General features: G+C 37.9%; 1 protein-coding gene across 1 annotated transcript; it reads left to right on the top strand.

The window, feature by feature from the left end:
- On the top strand, nt 1-5,783 carry atp6ap1b (ATPase H+ transporting accessory protein 1b). The gene is made up of 10 exons (XM_030767988.1): nt 1-115; nt 390-516; nt 905-979; nt 1,077-1,270; nt 1,503-1,534; nt 2,155-2,240; nt 2,626-2,870; nt 3,024-3,074; nt 3,395-3,632; nt 4,619-5,783. Exons 1-10 carry the CDS (start codon nt 6-8, stop codon nt 4,826-4,828), a joined length of 1,368 nt encoding a protein of 455 aa, XP_030623848.1. The 5' UTR covers nt 1-5; the 3' UTR covers nt 4,829-5,783.
- The last annotated feature ends 9,105 nt before the right edge of the window (nt 5,784-14,888 follow it).

Below are 14,888 nucleotides of genomic sequence, written 5' to 3'. Positions count from 1 at the left end.
TTAAAATGTTGCAGAGGACAGGATCAAAGATGGCACTTATTCCTCTTTTGTTGATTGTATTTTCATTAAATAGTTGCAGTGGTCAAGTACCGCTGATTATGTGGACGAGCGAAGGGTATGTTAAGTAAATTTCTTTTAAAATAAATGCCTCTTTTTCAGTTGATGTGCCTGGACAAATCGTGGTTAGAACGTTAACATTGCTAACTTCAGTTCAGTAGTTTGTGCTTCTAAGATGATCGCTTTCTTTTTTGTTTGACTGAAGTTTGGTTAACCAAAGATTATTCATTTTACCTGCCCACCCTAAACCTTTTCATTATTACAAATAGCTTGAGTATCTTCCGTCGAATTGTTACTTTTTAAGCTTGACTAATCCATTTTCAATTGTCAAGGTACACTATGCCACAGTTCCCCCACCCTTCTGCTGGTCATATTGTGTCTCGTGGTCAGTTTGTGTCCTACTTGAATTCTGCGCTGAAAGCCACACCACAAAATGTGGTGCTTTTTCTTCAGGATAAGGTAATCACAATAATGGTTTACACAGGCATTCTTTTTGCCAGTTATTGCCAAACAACTGTGTCATTCTGTAGGAATAGGTTTATTCAGCATGGTTTGAATTGTGTGTATTTAGGCCCCTCTGAGATATGGAAGTGGGACATGCCAAATGTAGGGTTACTAATTTGCTTTAAACAGTCTTGTCACAAGAGTGTGACTCTGAGGCAATGAAAAACTTCCTAATGCCAGATTGTTCTGGTCCCAGAGGATTAAGAACTGGGGCTTTATTTATGTTTTCCACTTGATTGATGTAAAACAATAGCACAGATTTTCAAATCTTCTAGATACAGAAGAAGTCAGCAGTAATTCCCACTAAGAGCAGACTATGATTTACATTCTCTGTTTGTTCTAGTTAAGTATAGATGACTTCACAGTGTACGGAGGAGTGTTTGGAAATAGAGAAGACAGCGTCTTCTCTAACCTGGAGGTAAGATCTGGTCTTGGCTTTTCTCTAAAATATAAATATAAATATGTGTACAAGAACTATGGTGACTTTATTTTTTGTCTCATCTACTGTCTTTCAGTCAGCACTGCAGGCTTCCACCTCTCGGCTGGTGCTGCCTGCCTTGGCATGGCCTGTGACCGCAGCCATGACTGAATTGTTTCAGGAGGAGCTTGGTGTCCCAGCTGAACACACAGACCCAGACACCCTGACTGAAGACCAGCTTCACCAAGCAGACCAGTCACTGCTTGTCATCAGCCTTCCCTACAGCACTGGGTAAAGGAATGCACGCATGAAGAAATGACAGGTTGCGAGATATACATGGGGAAAGATATACATAGGGAAATGGCTGTGAATTGTGTCATAGTCCAGTCCATTTGCGCTGTGAATACTGACTCACAAACTGAGATTTTTAGGAGAGGTAATTTGAAATGTGGGAAATTTTAAGGAGAAGTGGAACTTCAGTCTAAATATGAGGATCTTCTGTTTTTTTTTTTTTTTCTTTCAGGGCAGACTCAAAAGAGCGTCTCCGAAAGAATGGTGAGTCATGTCTTGTGCCTTTTGGTTATACTCAGTTCAGTTTTATTAAACTGCCAAAAAAAAAGAACAAAGTTCCAAACCACTCCAGGAATACTCAATGTTTACTACACAATACAGCAGAAGGAGGGCTACACTTAATGATCCCTTTACCTTGAGAATCTTTGAATACTTTGAACAGCCACATGTAGATTTGTTAATGTCATTCAACATTTGTTGTCTTTGTTTTAAACCCTTTAATTTATTGATTCTAGCCATCGTACGCTTAGATAACTCTCTCCTGACAGTTTCTAGTAGCATTGGTTGCTTCAGACCACTAGGAGGAGTACTAACCTCATCCACCTAGAGTTATCTAGCAAGAGGCACATGTAAATGAGTATGGGCAACATGCCACCCAGAATTATGTGGGGAAAATAAGGAAATCAAAAAAAGCCTAATTTTTCATTAGATAATGATGTGTGACTGGCAGGGTACTTGTGTCATTTTTGTGTAGTGACTCAAAAATGTTCCTTGTAAATAAACCAGGTTTAGTGGTAATTGAGAGAGTCCAGTCCCAGTGCAAATAATGTTTTGTGCTGTCTGACTTATCATTTATGAATTTTGTCATGACTTTTTCTCATCAGATGCAGTTATTGGGCATGTCCTGAGTGTCCTCACAGCTAAAGGAGTACCTTACACTGCTGTTTACACTGGCCACAGACCCTCCACAGTAAGCCAGCTTCAGCCTTCTTAAATATATGTTTGTGTGTGTGCGTGTGTGTGTGTATGTGTGTGTGTGTATATATATGTGTGTATGTGTGTGTGTGTGTGTGTATATATACATATAGTGTTTGCCTGTTATACTTATGATACTTCATTAAATGCATAAACAGATAAACTAAGTTTATCAGGGCATTTCTGAAGATGCTCTTGTTTGGCAGCTTTGTAAATAGTTTTTTCTGAGTTTGGTTAATACAGCTGGGATGTGAAACTTGTCAAATGCAACCCACTGGACAGGAGATTTGTTTGTACAAATGAAAAGTGTTTTTTTGTTTGTTTGTTTGTTTGTTTTGCAATGTGTACCGGAAGCTCACATTGTCATTGCCCACCCCCAGGTCATTCAGGATACGCCCACATCCTGGGTTGAGAGGTCACCTGGCCGTTCCTTGCTTCAGGTGACAGCAGCGTCCGTCAAACCTCCTGTGACATTAAACAGCACTGAGGGCAAACCATGCATCATGCTATGGGCTGAAACACTCAGTGTCAAGTACTCTCAGAACGACTGGTTTGATTTGGCACCACATACTTTCAATGGCACTGTGACTCTGGATGGCTCGGTCTGTAATGGAACAGTATCTCGGTGAGTAAGTCTTTCACATAATGTATTGCATCTACATTAAACTCTTAACTGTAAATTCCTCAAAAAGTCTCCATTTACATTTCTATAGGTGGAGTAAAGAATTTGTTACAAGAAATATCAAACCCTTCAGCCAACATTCTTTGTTTTTTTCAGACTTGTCCTTAATTACCCAAGTGTGCTGGGCTTCCAGTCTTTCCGTTTAATGTGAGTAATCTTCATCAATATACTACCTTACTGCAGTGCTTTGGAGAAAATCTGGCACTGTATGAAACCAGAAAACTGTATGTTTTCTTTTTTTAAGTGTTTAGTAAATTTGTACGTTTTTTTTTTTTTTTTTTTTTTTTTTCAATTGAAGAACTTACAAAAAAACATTTGTGTGCTACCATATCACCATAGAAACCAAAAATTCCCTTACATTAAAGCCTGGTGTGTAATAATGTCTTGGTTCTTCAGCGATATAAACATTCATTATTATTGTTGTTGTTGTTGTCGTTGTTAAACATTTTGTTTCTTTCAACATCCAGATTTTCCATGCGTAAGAGCCTTTTCCCGGTGTCTGCCCGTGAGTGGTCCATCCTGGAGCAGGTGGAGCTAGACTATGACGGCCAAACGGCTACTTTCCTCAGCGGCCGTGGCATCTACTCACCTGCCGAGTATTCCTTTCACTGCCAGAAGGTCAGCAGCATCAGTGATCCGCTGCTTGTTCCTCGCACAGCCAGCGACAATGCCACCTTGTGGAGCCTGTCCTTCACTGATTTTCAGGTACCTGCACCTCTAACTCAAACTTTCAGGACAACTGTTTATGAGATTCAGTACCTGTGACTAGGCTGGGTAGCGAACTTCGATACTTTTAAGGGCATTGACCAAATTGCTTTGATGCTGTCGAGTATCGAAAAATGCCTTGTCGTTCAGTACCAAATTTTGATATCTAAGGAGTAAATCTTATCAGCATCAGTGCACCAATAAGCATGCAGAATGCTTGTACCAAGATCTAATAATGCTGGTGATTGGCTGTCTACCATAACATTACATGAACATTACAGAGACTTACCGGAAACTCCTAGGATCTATCCAGTTTGACTCCAAATGGCCTTTTTATGGTGAATATTACGAAACTGTCATGTCGTACAGTTCACTGTGCTCAGAAACTAGCACAATTAACTTCTCAACTGCTACCTTCTCCATTTTTGGTGGTTGTTATGGTAAACAATCGGATCTCATTACTCCGCTTGCTGGTCGGCTATCAAAAAAGTGCTTGACGTAGGGCGTTTTGTACTCTAATGTTTTTTGTTCGGGTGGCAGTGGTTCAGGAGGTACAGTAGTCATCTAGTTATCTGAAGGTTCCTGGTTTGATTATGACTTGAATAGGTTTATATTTTTTATGTTACAAAACTGTTTTGAGTGTGTAAAAATTTCTGTTTGTTAAAATGGATTTTAAAAAATTGGAATTGAAAATCATTCAGGAACTGGTTTCGAAGTCAAGGTATCAATACCGATACCAGTATTTGAAAAATTTTGAACGATACCCAGTCCTACCTTTGACAGCAGATATCAATGGCTGTTGTATTATTAGTGCTTTACATTGTGCAATCATGACACAAGGCATCAGAGAAGGAACTACCTGATGTCTTTTGACATATTTCAATGTCCTGAGACAAGATTCTCCTTTCTGTGCTAGTGTTATGAAGATATACTAACACTATCAAAGTCAGTAATATTATTACTGTATCTCCTTCCCTTTGAAACAGATTCAGGGCTTCGGTCTCACAGATGAAAACTTCAAATATGCAAGCGACTGTTCGGGATTCTTCACACCGGGTATTTGGATGGGCCTAGTGACCTCTCTGCTTATGATTCTCGTACTCACCTATGGCTTGCACATGATCATGCAGCTCCGGACCATGGACCGCTTTGACGACCCAAAAGGCCCTTCCATCTCCGTGCCGCAGAGCGAGTGATCCTGAGCTTCTGCCAAGACTGCTGTTAAACGTTTGAAGTATTTCAGGGACATTGGAAATCTGGATTATGTAGGTCCTTTGTTGTACTGTATTTTTTTAAAAAATGTTGTGCCTCTTTAAATCTCTACAAGGTGTGTGTGAAACATGTCTGGTCATTCATCATCATCATCATCAGATTTTTTTCTTGATTTCCTGACTGCTTTAAAGCAAATATTTCATTTTAAATTTGAACAGTTGATGTCGAGTTGTCTTTCGAATGAAATAATTAACATTCCTCTTAGTGTCTTGCTTTGCAGCCATTTGCACTCTGAATGGGGAAACTATTTTAGAATGTGTTTGTCAGAGTATGCTTGTGATGCACAATTCAAATCTTTAGATGCCAAATACACCTTTACCTGTAAGTGTCCTTTAACATAATTTAGCTCATATTTATTTAATATTTGTATTTTTCTGATAAGTTGTGGTCATTTACTATGGTCTATGTGCCTGAAATGAACTTCTTCTTTGTAGTGGAGTCTGTCACTGTTTGACCTCTGGTTTTGTCTTATCTTATTGCTTAGTTAATGTGCCAGTTTCATTGCCTAAAATGATGATTTCATTCATCTCATGGTTTTAAATTACAAAAATAGTAAAAAAAAAAAAAAATTCAGTGAGCTTTTTAGAAATGCGAAATTTTCACAGATAACTTTGAAGTAAATTCTTGTCATTCAGGAGCACTCTGGTAAGCGTATACCCACAGGTATTGTCATGAGTGGAGCACCAGTGAGGCCAAACTACATTACACTGGACAGTCTGTTAGTCCTTTATGCTCATGGTTGGGCTGAATTATCTGTATATTTGAAGTGGCAGTATAATGGAAAAGGGCTTAGGATGCAATAATGTGACTCCTTAATTGTGCCTTAGAAATATTTTATTTCAGCAGAGTTTGGTTTAATCCTCAATTTACTGTATTCTGATTAAAAATTCAGTTACATCGACTGAACTGTATTGGTTTATGAGTCAATCTTTTTTTCTTTTGTCAGTTTTTCTTTTAACCCTTTCTTAGAACACATTGAGAAACACTGGGCTAAAACAGTGTGATGCAACCATCTAACTTGAAATCTAAGTTATAAAGCCATACTAGATTCAAAATCTGACTTATGCTCACACAGTATCAAAATATTTCGTTGCATACTTGAGCAAATTTAGAAGTCCCAGCTTGATTCACAGTGTTCAGCTCTAATATGTTAGGTTACTGTATTTTTACAAGTTTCTATTTGATAACACGTCAATATAAAAAAAAAATGGAGATAACAAATCTGTCAAACCTGCATGTCCTGCCCCTTAAACATTAAGAAATTTTGATCTTGCATCACAGTCTTCTGTTTGCTAGGAAGCCATAGAAGACCACCACTCATCTCTAAACCACATGCACTGACAAAATATCATGTGCACACCACTGGTATTGAATACAGTTTAAAATTAGCCTGAAGAGCCACATACACCTTTCCATCTTTGATCATGTATAGGCTTATATATATACACACTGAGACATCTCTATTTAAATACTATTTATTTTTTGTACATGTGCATCTCTGAATGATAACACTCAAATGCTTAGTGTAGAACTTTTTTCTAGCTTTAGATGATGGGGCTAGAGACCTACTTGTATCTGACTGTGGTTCACTCTCTTGCTTTCCTTCAACTTTCTTTGCATTTGTAGCTGGTCTAATACTAAACCTAGCTGCCACAGACAGCTCCTTAATGACTTCATGCTTGGTTTGTATACTGCCTGTCTTGTAAGTCACTTTGGATAAAACCATCTTGAAAATGAATAAATGTAAATGTAAAAAAAAACAAACAAATTTATTGACCAGGCTCCAGGTAAAAATACGTGGAGACAGAGAATTAGGCATCATGAAATTTAGTTTAGGTCTCAATAACTAGAATAAATAAAAACAAACAAAAAATAAAGTTACCGAAAACCTTACGACATTGCTGTATGAGAACATGCTAATAGATAGATAGACAGATAGCTGTGCCAGAACATACAGTGAGATGACAGTATGAGGGCTGCTCAAGACATGGTAAAAAAGGAAGACAGACAGGACAAATATGTCATTCTAACAACGCCAGGTATTTTATTCAGACCATTTGTCACACATAGAAATGAAGTACAAATATGTTTTAGTGACCAATTGAACATTAATTTAATTACAGAGCCAGTTCAAGGTCTGACTGGCATATGAGTGTTTTCACAGAGCAGTTCTCAGTAAATATTCAAGGAAAGAGAGGGATATGGTAGGAGTAAAATAACTATGACAGTGGGCCTCGCAAGCAGCCAAAAAAAAGTGATATATGAGAGTCAACATACTGCCTAAATGAAAAAATACAAGATTAATATGCAGAGCTTACAGAGGTATTAAGACAGAGATGAATCACACACAAAGTGATCATGTCATATCAATTTACACAGAACAGCTGGTAACTGGTGCTTGGTAATTCAGCTGTGGGACAAGGAGATAAACAGATGGCCACTTGGAACAAATCCTTCTGTCATTTGATACAGTCAAATAAATAAATTACAGGCTAAAGGGTTTAACCCCTGTGGAACTCAACTTCATAATTATACATTTTCCAAGCTCACAAAAAGAAATTTAATTTTTAAATATTTTTCAGACATTTTCAGTACAGATTCAACCACATAATTTAGCAACAATGGGGGCAGCTATCTCTGTAAAAAAAGACAAAGAAACAAACAAAAAAAAACCCCACCACTAAACACATTTAAACAGATAAAAGAAAAAACACTTATACTACACACTAAACTCTCAGGTCTTCAATGAGAGAAGTAGTGCTGAGAAACACTTTTAGTTACTCAGAATAGTAAAGTGCTTTGGTGTTTTGATCTTATTGTTGATTATGATTGAATATGATGACATTTTCCTCACAACAGAAATTAAGAAATTATTTAACTGAAACTAAACAATACTACTACAAAATGATTCAAAATGGTAAATCGAAATATAAGGCTTGGATAAATACTATAAATGAACCCAACTAAACACTGGTAAGTTAAAAAAAAGACACAGCTTTAACATAGTAACAATCATCACATCTCTTGTGCTGTTACATGTTCCTGATACAGTAGAGTATTGACAAGCTCAGTATGGGTTGCTGTAGATACTGCAGGTACAATCTGTAACAACTATCTTACACCACAGCAAAAATGAAAACCAAAAGAGAGCCTTTTGTTTCTAACCAAAGTGACAAAACCATACATTTGGGTGGTGTGCCTTTCGTATCCAGGGACTATGCAGTTTTACACTGACAGGTAAATGATTTTGAGGGAGAGAGATGAGAAGTCAGCGCTGTTGTAGGTAGGTCAATTATAAAAATGTGAAACAAAAGCTGATTACTGTGCTGTGATAACCCTAAGCAGGACTATGCTCAAACTGCAACCACTGTGTGAGGGGAGAGGAGACCCTTTACAATTACCAGGCAGTTCATAGAGCAGACAAATTATCCAGTTAATCCAGGTAAAAACCAGAAAGGAAACATTTACACAATCACATCTGTGTGTCAGTTACAGCTCAAATGGGTCTAACCGACATGCTGAGTTGACTGTGTGATGAGTATGTCATGGTTCAGCTGTATAAACTTTCTGTTTTGGCTATATAGAGGGAAACGATGATGCTCTGGTCATTGTTTTTGAAGGGATCCTGTGTAATCTTGGGCCTGTGGTATATATACATTCAGCAAACTCCACTCGTGCCCACTTCATAGGACCTGGCAGTGCTGGAAAAGAACAGCAGAGAAAAAAGAAATCAGTGGAAAAAAGGTGTCATTTTCCCACAAAGCAGGTGGCAGCAAGAGTAGCGACAATGGATGACTTCTGATTTGATATTTTCATCTGAAAAAAAAAGACAAACTTCAATTCATCACATTTCATTCACACCTGAAATTACAAATCAAGCGCTCTAGTGAATATCCTGTTAAGAATCTCTAAATGAAAACAGAGTGCTTTTCCTTAGAGAAAATTTAACCCGTCAGCACACAGTTAGACTTTTCTAACTTCACCATGAATCAGGACCTATGCAAATCAATGTCATTTTTCCATGATTCCCATGATCCTGATGAATGCTTTTTATATGAGCTGTTAATCTGATTTTCTTACCATAGCTGTGAGAATGTTATAACTCTCCCTCTTCATTGCTAGTGGCCACATTTCCAGAATCGAGAGCTGAAAGCCAAATGTCCAGTACTGATCGTGCTGGATCAGAACACAGGTCTCAAAGAGACCTGCTGATTCACTTTAACCCTTTCAACCTTCACAGCCCCATGCCCTCCCAGTTCAACACACAATATCCAGTTTTCACGTTCCCATTGACCTTGTGAGAAGACTAAAGAAAATATCTTAGGTTCTTAGGTATTAGGTAATGCACTGCTTTCTTTAATCATGACTGAAAATTGTGTAAGCATGCTGAAAAAACACAACCACACAAGTCATACATGTGAACAAAACAAAACTGCTACAGGAAAGTTCTGCTGAAAGAACTGGTGTAAAAAAAAAAATGTATATATATATATATATATATATATATATATATATATATATATGATGAAGGTCAATTAGTGCACATGTAAAGCACATGCAGATAAATGAAAGAACGCAAAGACAAGAGAAATGAAAAGCAACATGCTTCAGTGACATATTAAGTGAAAACAAGAGGCTGGAGGAAGACAGATGTTATTTTCTGACAGAAACATTGAGTTCTGGGAGTCCCTGAAAACCCATGGTCTAGAAGTCAAGACTTTCAAATTAATTTGAGTTGAATGTACAGACCTAAAAGCTCTTAAGGAAAGGATTGGGAAGAGGACTGCAGTCCTTTTTACTGTACAAGTGCCATCACACCACTCCCCCACCCCCTCTCAACAATAAAATAAATGAATCTGTCCTCCCCCTTCATGATAAAGAATAAAGTAAAGCAACAAGAGGACGAAAACTGGTCCATGAAACACTTTTGTAAAAAAGGCACTCACTGTTTCTTCTTGATTAAACAGTAGGCACCTCCAGCAATTATGCCGACACCTGCAAGTGAGAGCAGAAAGTAGCATATCACTTTTTTAGAAGTATTTTTAAAAGTTTTCCTTAAATAATCTTATTTACAGACTATTTTAATCATGGGAATCTTCTTGCAAATGTTCTCTGGTTGAAACAATCATATCTGTTCATTTCTGACATCTGTAGTCTGAAATTTCACATCATAGAGCGCTTGTATTTATTTTATATTATATTTTGCTAACATGCCGTTCCTATTTTGTAATGAGTGTAATGTTGTAATTAGAGCCTGACTGCTAAATCAGCATGCCGATATTATCGGCCAATATGAGCTAATTTCAGATAAATCGGTATCAGCGTTTATAACGGCCGATAAATGACAATTAAAAAAAGAGACGGAGGATGGATGCTTCAACCATGTTATGACATTCATGTCAGCTATGCCTGGTTCTGCTGCAGTAACGTGAAAGCCGGTACAGTCAGTCAAACATCAAAATTATGTTTAAAGTTACGGTTGTTGAGTGGTGTAGATTAAGCTGTTGACAAACTTGACTGTAGGCTTATTTGTGAAACAGCGTGGTAGTTCTAGCGAGTAAACAAACAATGGTCCTGTCCTTTCTCCCTGTCTTCTAAAAATTTTCTCTGGCAACATCGCTTACAACAGCTTATAATGTTGTCCACTGCTAAATTAGGTTACCGACAAAGCAAGCTAATACCATGTTTATCAGTGGAAGACCGCTAACGTTACTGAGCGATTACACTGTAGCATTTAACTTGTTCTGCCTAAATGAAGCAATGGTAAGTATCTGCGACTCGCATTGCAGTTGCAGTTATTTCTAATGATAATCTAAGCGTCATACAAAAACATTTACATAAATTCAATGCGTTTGAAGTTCTTTATACAAACGTAATGTATGTAGCCACAAAAATAAGTCTACCCAGTCTATCACAGTAATTATTATTTATAGACCCCCCGGGCCGTAGGCCTACTCTGAATTCTTCTGTGAATTTGAATTTGAATTACTGTCTGAATGTTCTAATATTTGTATAAATAAGCTGCAGTTAGTTCAGAATGCAGCAGCCAGAGTTCTTACTAGAACCAAAAGATATGACCACATCACTCCTATCTTATCCACACTGCACTGGCTCCCAGTCAAATCTCGCATTGATTATAAAATCTTACTATTAACCTATAAAACACTAAATGATCTTGCGCCACAGTACCTGAGTGAACTCCTGGTCTTTTATGATCCACCACACCTACTTAGATCAAAAGGTGCAGGCCATTTGTTGGTACCTCGAGTTGTGACGGCTACACCAGGGGGCAGAGCCTTCTCTTACAGAGCCCCGCAGTTATAGAACAGCCTCCCAATTAATGCTCGAGACTCAGACACAGTCTCTATGTTCAAGTCAAGGCTGAAAACGTATCTGTTTAGCCAAGTCTTTTGGGTAAAGGAGCAGATCTGGAGGATTCTCAGGTATAAAGTGTTTGGTGAACTGGGATGTTTGGATGCTGTTGCGGATTGGGGAAGTTTAATTTCAGTGGTGAGCTATAGACCAACAAGCTCTGCGTGCTGTGTTAGACTGTACATCAGCATCATCGTTTCCATTAGGTGTAACTCAGTGGTTGCCTTGTAGCTTAAAATTAAAAATAGCACTCTCAGTCGCTGTGTTTTTCTTCTCCTTATTATTTTAATGATGTCTCAAGTCCCCCGGTGAAATGTAAGAGGCTGTCGAGATACTGAGCTGAATGATCAGTGGGTCAGCCCTTTCCCAGGCACCGAATGCAAGGCAAACTGTACAGTTTGCCATTGAGCTTTTTCGATCACCCATGGAGGGATGTCTGACCTTAAAAAGCACATTGCAGGTACTACCCATGTCCGAGCAGAGCAGACTACACAGAGTGGAATCGCTCGATTCCTTATACCTCAGACCTGCCCAGGGGAGGACATGGTTTATTGTCTAATTAATTGTATATTGCCAACTGTAGCCTATATTACAGAGTAACCAATACAAATAGCTAGACAATAATTAGTGCAAATATCATTCTGATTTTCCATTCATTCTCTTAGATTTTGGGCTGAAGGTTAAGATATGAATTATAAGATAAATGACTAACTATGATACATTCTATAAATATAGCCCCTTTCACACATGCACTGCAACCCTAAAATAATCAGGATTCTAACCGGAAGGGCTGTATCTGTGAACAAAAATGTCTGAATCAGTCAACTCGGATTCTAAATGGACTTTAATCGTCAGACAAAAGTCGTCAGCCTCGTCCGCTCTTTTCGATCTGCTGCTGTGTACTGCATTTGTGAAAGGGCAACTTCAGACATAATGCAAACCTGATTCTTTGGTTGTAGTCCGTAGTCCATATGTGAAAATGGCTTAAGACAATGTACAATTTAAAACATGTAAATACATGACCCTATCGGTCTATCCTGTATAAGCCATAAACATGGTACACTTTTAAAAATGGTTTTTTTTCGGTCTTGGGGGTGTCCTTTATTTCTCCACGTAAAAGGTGGCAACCCTACACACAAATAACAAACCAGTCTTAATTAAATCTTGAATGCTAGGTTTGGACCAACTGCTCTCCTTTGCATGGAGCATTGATTGTACTTTTCTTATTCTGTGGTAAGATAGTGTCATTATTTGAAGTGGATATATGTTACCTTCAATGTCAGTAAGTTCCCGCTGACTCATTACAGACTTTAACTTACTGGCTAATCCCATCGTTTAGCTAATCAAATTTTTCAAACACACTGAATTTAAACTTGATCTGACAGATTTAATTGCTCAAAATGTGTCCTTGGACTGTCCAGTTCCATTTTGTCTGCCACCCACTCAGAGGCAGAGACATTGATAGTTATTTGTTATTCAACTAATCAATCAAATGTATGTGCAAAAATGAATTCTCATATCCAGGAACAAAATCCCGACTGAATAATCCAGAATAACTCCTGATTTCAAAATGTATTATTTATTGAAATGCTGCATGTTATGAGACTCACCTGCTAATCCACCAACAAGTGCACTAATGATCTTCCCTGTGTTATTTGAGTCAAGATGGTTATCTTTAAAAGAAAAAGATTATTAAAGATGAATGACACAGGACTTCAGAAAGACTAAAAGAAAATCTGGAACTCAGGTCTTCTTAATCATCCACTTTGGAAAGAAGCGGGTAGACTCCTAAGTGGTGTGGACTGATAAAGTGCATCTTAAATCTGGAATCTGCCACATCTTCTACATCTGACTTTAAAAAATGAATTGTGTATAATGTTTGGAGAGATGTGTAGCAGCACATAATAACAGTCACAATACAAACCTAAAAATAACAGTCTTCAACTGTGATTCACAGCCTGTTCTGATCAAAAACTAAACTTTAACAGACATATTCAGCAAGCTAAGTTCAAATATACCTATAATCTAAAAAAGGAAACCTCCAACACAAGTGAATGTGGGCATAAAGAAGGGCAGTTTTGAAAGGATAAAGAATAAATGTCTTGTAGTCTCGCTAACCGAAAATAGACATTACCTGAATCTTTACCGCTGGCTGTTTTAGAGGTAGGTTCTGGACTTTTCTCTGAAGGGGGAGATGAAGACACTGGTGGAAGATCTTAAACAAGCATGAGGTAAAATTAGTACTGAATAATTCTGAAGGCAAAGAATAGCTTCAAAGTATTAATCACGATTAATAATATTAACAGTACCTGTAGGTTTGGGTCTGGTAGTTGGAATGGCTAAAGCAAGCATGAAGCAAAATTAGTACATGTGAAGCCCAAAAGAGTTAAAGAGTTGCTTGAACATTTGAGTCAACCCACCTCAACAGGTTAAGTTATCTGAGTTGATATAGGCACTAAATGCCTCTAAATGACAGATGACAAAAAAGGAACACTCTATGACTATGGTTTATTGAAACAGATAAAGACAACTCTGTTTAGAATGAACACGTAAAAAACATTTCTTTCTCAGGAGATTTAGGGAAGTGGTTAAGAGGATATGCTGTTAAAAAAGAGGGGGAAAATGATCAGCAGATGAGTATGCAGAAGTGATGGGTCAGATCCTGTCAGAACTGTAACAAATGTAAACACTTCCTAGAGCCAGTCATCTATCTACAGTGTTGGCTTTTATACTCAAATTCATCTTGTCTGAATGGTGTAGAGAACACTGCTTACGTAAGCACTGAGGAGGATCGGGCTGGAATTTTCCGGTGTGGGAACAAGCAATGGATGCACTTCCAACCAGTGTATAATCTTTATTACATTTGTATGTAACTGCCTGTCCGTATTCATACACTTCCTGCAATGTTTCAGCCAAATAGCCGTCGACTACATGTGGGGGTGCTGGACATTTCACCGCTTGAGTTTAAAAAATGAAAAACAAACAAGCGTATATAAGCTTTCATTCCATCTCCAAAAGTGCTGTAGCGTGATGAATATACAGCAACTGATTGTTCATGTATAAAACACATGACCTTCACTGACCTTCACAGGTAGGAGTTCTACCATCCCAACCATCAGCTACACAATTTCTTTGACTTATTTGGCTCGTTAGCCGGAATCTTCAAAGGGAAAAGAAAAGTATCTTTATTATTTGTTTCAATGGACCTATCTCTATGAAATTGAAAAATCCGTTTACACTGACCCCTTGTTACAAACGGCTGTGGCAGTTGCACCAAATAGCACTCCCTCTTCACCTTCTGGGGAAAATGCATATCTTCCATTGGGAAGGTCCTCTGGGCTTCCACATGATCTCTCTGCAAATAATAAAAAAACAAAAGGAAAAAAAAAAACGGTTAAAAACTCAAATCCTTCATATAGAGTAAGCCTCATCAGCTGAATCAGAATAAGAAATATCATACAGAGAACAGGAAACATAACATTTAATGCTGTGAAAACTAAAACTATATCAACTGGCCTAAAATACACTTATTATCTATACATCACATTAGCATTATTGCTGAGCACAAGAATGAGTGAGGAGCAATATGAGTAATTTAGTCTCTAATGACAG

This window comes from Chanos chanos, chromosome 3, assembly GCF_902362185.1.
Source record: "Chanos chanos chromosome 3, fChaCha1.1, whole genome shotgun sequence".
NCBI classification, from domain to species: Eukaryota; Metazoa; Chordata; class Actinopteri; order Gonorynchiformes; family Chanidae; genus Chanos; species Chanos chanos.
Note: the sequence above shows the minus strand (reverse complement) of the source record. Positions and strands in the feature narration are given on the sequence as shown.